The sequence below is a fragment of the Dermacentor silvarum genome, chromosome 8 (assembly GCF_013339745.2).
Source record: "Dermacentor silvarum isolate Dsil-2018 chromosome 8, BIME_Dsil_1.4, whole genome shotgun sequence".
In the NCBI taxonomy this organism is placed as follows: Eukaryota; Metazoa; Arthropoda; class Arachnida; order Ixodida; family Ixodidae; genus Dermacentor; species Dermacentor silvarum.
The window spans coordinates 21,349,630-21,356,028 of record NC_051161.1 but is presented as its reverse complement, the minus strand read 5'-3'; the positions used below and the strand labels follow the sequence as shown (position 1 = coordinate 21,356,028).

The window sequence follows — 6,399 nt, the reverse complement described above, 5'->3', positions numbered from 1 at the left end:
ATGCAAAACTTGATGCTGCATCGGTTTCCCTTTCCCGGTGACAATTTCACGTGCGTACTCCTTGGCCAAACATAAAATCTCATCCTTGAAAAGAAAAATGCACATTCAACGCGTCCTGTTCGTACGTCCTGTTCGTATTATGGGGCTAGAAATTGGTGCGTGGGATAAAGAAGCTTGAGAAGCTTGAGAAGAAATTACGACAACGAGTGATGGGACGAAACATGTCAGCCCTAACGTTGAGAGGCAGAGAGACGGTGGTACGGATTAGAAAGGATACATCCAAATCTAGTTTAGGATGAGATGAAGATGTGGAGTTCGGCAGGTCGTGTAATGCGAAGAGCAGATACTTATCGGTGGACTACTGGAGTGCACAAAGCAGGTACAAAAGCAAGGAAAACGTAGTCGAGGACGTTTGCAGTAATATTAGGCACTTTTATAAGATGAAAAAATAATTGCAGGCCTAAAGTGGAGTCGGGGCTGATGCCAAACAGGGGTAATCTGAGATTGCCGTGTAAGCCCTTCTTGCGGTGAACATTAAATCACATTATGCTGATGATGATCGCGAAAAGCTTACAGGTAGCACACTGCACACTCGATCAAAGTTCGCAGAATGGGTATGTTGAAATTGTCGTGATGCACGAGAGGCGCGAACGCACGAAGATGTCATGGATAATATAAACATCAACGTAAGCGTAAGTAGCTTCGCACGCAGAGGTACCCGTGATTATAATATAAGCGAGATTGATCGACTTGAACTTTAATAGAGTTTTTCGACAAGCATTTTCTCCTATGTCTCGAGTAAATTAAACCATTACTTGACAGAATTTTGATGCTTCGGTGGAAGCTCGGGGCACCACTAACACAAGCCGAGAAGCAATACGTGCTTGCACACCCATGCAGATATTTTCAAAGTTTACCAGTCGAAAACACTTACGGGAGACGAGATACCACTCCGATATACAAGCGTCGTGTATAAACGTATCCACTCTTTAAGGAAAGCGTGGCTCCAATACGGGAGCCTGAAGGATGGCCCGAACTCGTAGCTGCTTTCACTGCGAGCACGTTTAAGTGTCACGGCCGTCGCCCACGTCCGGCGAACGTCGCTGGGCAATCGAAAAGACAAAGAAGGAGCGTAACGTAAACACGACTTCTAGCCATCGACGAGGCTTACGACTAGACCCCCGATGACGACGTCCTGCCCCGCGCAGCGTGTAGCCGCGTGTGTCTCGAGCACGGGACGTCTCCCGCAGCGCGTGCAACCAACCGAGGCTCGCCCGGAACGCGGTATCATTCGTCGGACCGGGGCGACTTCGGACACGCGTCCGCCGGACAGCAGCCCCGATGAGTCGCGCACGCCGATCGCATCAGGGACGCGCGAGCGCGCGCGTCTCTTCTCCGGAGGCGCGCGCGAAAACGAGGAAACAAGCGCGTGGCAGCGGCGCCGGAGTCATGCGGCGGAGGCCAACTTTCGGCTTCGTTTCCTTTCCCCTGCGGCGTGGTTGGAGGGCGGAAGATGACCGCCCACTCTGCCATAACGGGTTGCCTGCCTCGGGGCAGCCCTCCTCCCGTCAACTCTCACCCACTGTACTCACTCGCTCTCTCTCACTTTTCACATCCCCCCCCCCCCCCCCCCTACATCCCGTTCGCCTTCCTGCCTTCATGACGCCGGCATCAGACCCGATTGAAGTATGCAGATGCGCTAGGATCCCTGAAAACTAGAGGCGAGTCGAGAGAGAGGGTTCGAACGTGGACTGTTCTTCAGCTCAGCCGTCTCGCTTTGGACGGACTACTCTCCTACTACCCGGGCTCGTCGCAGCGACTAGCTGGTGTCATTTTGTTGTTTTCGCTTGGCGCCCAAAGGTAATGGAGAGTGAGCGCGGAAGAAAGGGGTTTGGTTGCTTCTTGTTGTTGTTTTTTTCTTCTCGAACGTATAGAAAGATGAAGCGAAGGCACGCGAGAAAGGGGGTGCGGGGTCTGGGGTTAGGAGCTCTTCCACCTTCACGCGATTGTACGCGCTCGTGGTACGCGCTCGTGTATGAGCGTGGTCCCTAAGGCTGGGGTGTTGCGCAATGTAGGACAGAGGCTGCTGATTGGCGGCGCCAGGAATGCCGATGGCCGGGTGTAGCGCTATAAAAACGGAGATGAGCCACGCTGACGAGTCATCCGCAACAACTTGCCTCTAGTGCTACCGATCCCTCACCGAGTGCCCGACTCTAGCAGCCATGCACAAGGTGAGTGTTTCGGGGCCCGGGAACGACAGGCGCCGCCGAGACACGATCCGTTGGATTTGAACCACCAACCTCCAGGTTGCCCCGTGGTTTGGACCTTCTTCAAACCGCACTCCATGGGATTACGCGTCCGCAGCTTCCCCCGCACTCCATCGTCACCGACGCGCACTGGTCATGCGCCGTCATCGATCTTTACTTTTCTCCGAGCTGTTATTCACGGCTGAGCTATGCGTTACCCATCCCTGATCCTCATCCATTTCATTTAGGAAAGGTTTACACATGTGCCAGGTCTTTCTCGCTGTTCCTTCAGTGTTTCGAAAGCTTCACTGCTTTATAATCGGCTCTAGGTCCTGTCTTCAGAGCACGTTATTAAGTTTATACAGTCCCTCCTTAATGAGTCATGGTCACCGCGTTGACGGATAAGCATGTATCCGTCAATTAATTTTCTGGCCTCCGTTCAGGCCGCCGTTAAGCTTGTAATGTATCAATTCACCAATGAGTTGTTTCACAGGCGTACTGATTTTACTTTTGCTCACATAGATGTGTTCATTTTATTTTGATCGCCTATTTTAATTGAGGCGCTATTTACGTATGTCGCAGGAATGTTTACCGAGGTAAACGGCGCAATTCAATACGTAAGAACTTCACAATGCTTCGCGATAGCATTAGTACGAGCCACGGACCTCCGTGCAGTTACTTGCATTGGTCTCTAAGTTGAGCGGTTACCTTTATAGTAAATAGTGTCTACACGTCGGCATGATCCATACGTAATACCTTTGTAGGAGGGATATGCAGGCATCGTATTTATTGCATCCCTGTTATCTAGCTTTGATACGTACGATAAATCACTCGAGGAAAACCCAAGCTCCACTATGGTATCACAGTATCTGCAACTTTTAGAAGTGAAACTACCAGCCACCCACCTTGTTATCAGTGAGCTCGAACGTCGCCAATACATGCGATATGGAGTGAGTCCAGGCTGTTCAGGAAGTGAGCAGAGATAAGGGGCTTCCCACTGATACTGACCACTGGCAGTTAGCTCAGTGAAAGAAAGTCAGGGAACTGCTGCGAACTACACCCTGCCTTCTCCATGTAGGAAAAATTGCATTTCCTTTCATCTTACTTTTCCACGGCAAAGTTAGTTGCAGAAGTGATGAAACCTCATCGACGAAAAAGAGGAAAAACGGACATGCACTTATATTGTAGCCTGTACGATAAAATGGCAATACGTTGGTTCGACAGATACCACCTCAACCTTTTCTTAACAGCAAAAGGGATCAAACGATTCGCGTAACTTATATCATGTGGCGCATTTGTCCACTCCAGTTAGAGCTATTAAACTGGCATCTATTCGCGAGGTAATAATTAGACATTGTTATACTCAACAAAAATGTGTGTTTAATGCTCTATGCACTTGCTTTTTCTTTCCAGTTTGTTATCCTCCTTGCCTTCATCTGCGTCGCCGTAAGTTGACTCGTACTTTTCAGTCTATCACCTTTAATTGCGGTTTTACTCTGTCTCCTAACTTCTTTTTATGTAGAGTTAAGCTCATCATTGTATTTGGACTAGTTCATAGTCTAGTGGAATACGATAAAAATCTAGTAGAGCAACTGAGTGTCATGCTAGCACAAAACGAGTATTTAACAGCGCGAGAAACATGAGATAGATATGTGCTGTTTCCTTCTTTCTCGAGCTGTTCCCACTACAAGATGCAATAAGATCGAACCCAGTGTTGCACCATTTTTCCATGCTAGATCACAATTGAAGGTAATGATGTAGGCAATAAAGACAATTATAACACAAGGTTCAAAATTATTATGGAGCCCCTACTATGGCGTGCCTCCAAATGAGATCGTGGTTTCGGCAAATTTAATTATTTTAATTAATTAATATTGCCCAAGAACATGTGGTTTTAAGAAATAAGCAAAGCCTACTAACCAAGCACGTTGTTCCAATGGCCAAGTAGGGTTAGTTTGGGGGAATAGAGTAGTTAGTGGGATACAGAGGGGAAGGAAAGAAGACAGGTGTTCTCGTAACTAGGTGAAGCCGGTTCCGCGCAGTGAGCTGCTCATTTGCGTATCGCGGACATACCAGCGGAATCTGCTCTACGGCCTTTGACCGATGGCCAGACGCACGGGTTGGGGCAGCCGCAAAACCCGTCTTCGAGACTAATGAACCTGATAATGCATGGTACTGAGGGTCTAACAAGAAAGGCAGCACGAAGAGTAGATGCGTCTTTGTACGGTTACTTCCTTTGTCTGCGTATTTTACATGCGTCCGTTTCTACAGATATGACCGATATGTCATATGCGCTCGGAAATCAGTCATATTTCTAAACTTCGAACAAAGACAAAATGGCAGTAAATACACGCCAGTCACTGGATTACAAACAAAGGTAACGAAGAAAAAAAACTACTATTAGGAACTGATGAAACAATGCTTTCTCACTGCCACATGTAGGCGTACACTGTTTATCAGCGGTATTCGTAAACAGAACAAAACCGCTCTTTTCGAGTGCCCCTTGCGCAATGTCTTTTTGCAACGCTTCCCAGATCACAAACGCAAAACATTTAGCAGAAGCCCCACAACTAGCGTTTGCCCTAACCGAGGTTCGAGGAGCAGATCGATCATCGCCGTTTTCAAGATGACTGCTAACCTTTCTCTTCCTTTCAAACATTGCAGGCCGCGCAGAGGGGTGGCTTCAACCCGGCGCAGGAGAACTACCCGCCCATCCCGTACTCCTTCAACTATGCGAGCCAGGACGCCGAAGGCTCGCACACGCGTGAAGAGAACGGCGACGGCGCCGGCCGCGTCACGGGCCGCTACACCATGACGCTGGCCGACGGCCGCACCCGTACCGTCAGCTACACGGCCGACGAGAACGGCTACCGCGCCGAGATCGTCACCAACGAGCTGGGCACCGAGTCCAAGAACCCCGCCGACGTCATCATCCAGTCCAGCGCGCCGACCGGAGTCGAGGCCGCGCTCGCCGCCGAGGGCAGCCGCCCGCGCGCTCCCGCCGGGCCCAGGGCGGGCTGAGCTGCCCCCTTGAAGCAGGCTTCGCCTCGGAACACCTCCGCTTCCTGCGTGTGATTCCGCGTTACGGCTACGGAAAGACCCGCGCCAGGCGAGCGTGCTAGGCGCGTTCCGGGCGCTCTGCCGGGCGTTGTAAATTTTTCTTCCTTCTTCTCGGTCGCCCTCTCTCTCTCTCCTTCTATCCTCCCGCGCTGTCCCGTCCGTTGTTCGTGTGTGTCACCTCGACGCCTTTCCTGTAGGGTGCCCCGTGTTGATCGTGCTGTCGGGTTGGGTACGCTGTGTTGTTCTTTGTCCGCGTCGCTTTTACCGCCGCACTGCGAGTGAGAAAACCCCTTTTCTTGAACGCACCGTATGCATCGCTCTGGGTTTAAACTGACACTTCCTTCCTAGCGACGCTCAAGGACTTTCTAATGCGGTGTGGGCGCCTTGCTTGCCTTGCTATGGAAGCGGGTCGCCTGCAGTCGCTTGTCTAAGTTGTCACGTCACCCGAGGGTGCGCTACTGTTGTCAAGCGGGGTTCGCGATTGGCAGCCTCCCTTCGCAGTCGCTCACATACCTTCCGATCACTTATCCTTGCCCCCCTTCATTAGCACGTGCCAAGGTGCGCCATATCACGCATGCGCTCTGTGTCGCTCATACGAGTGTTTGTCCCTCACGTCTCGTTTCACCACCTCATTGCGGCCCGCACGAGGCCGCCGTCCTATTCCTGTGTCTTTCACTGCAATGGATAAAAAAAATAGTCTCATGTCTCGAATTGGGTTGCCTCTTTTGTTGTACATGTTGAGCACAATAAAGAGTGGTACTCATGTTCCACTTTCTTCGTCTATTCCTGTTCTCGATGGCGACAGCTTCTTAAACCAAGACACCAGCGCAACAAGAAAACCACTGTGGAACATATAGCAAAAAGAGGTGTTAGAGCTACTTGCAGAAATTGTTATTAACTGTCTGCGCAGTACGCAAGGCTGTTCTAAAATATGCGGAGCGTTAGCTTGAGCACCTTCAAGGCAGTGACTAACGAACGATGACTGAACTTCTGAACCAAAATAAGATTATGAAAAAGTCCATCTTCCTCGAAAAATTCCGCACTGAACTTCAACAAGGGCTATTGGACAGTTCTTACATTTCGTCGCTTCTTT

General features: G+C 50.2%; 1 protein-coding gene across 1 annotated transcript; it reads left to right on the top strand.

The window, feature by feature from the left end:
• The first annotated feature begins 2,167 nt into the window (after positions 1–2,167).
• Positions 2,168–6,076, top strand: LOC119460773 (cuticle protein 10.9). The gene is made up of 3 exons (XM_037721860.2): positions 2,168–2,231; positions 3,660–3,692; positions 4,911–6,076. Exons 1-3 carry the CDS (start codon positions 2,223–2,225, stop codon positions 5,265–5,267), a joined length of 399 nt encoding a protein of 132 aa, XP_037577788.1. The 5' UTR covers positions 2,168–2,222; the 3' UTR covers positions 5,268–6,076.
• The last annotated feature ends 323 nt before the right edge of the window (positions 6,077–6,399 follow it).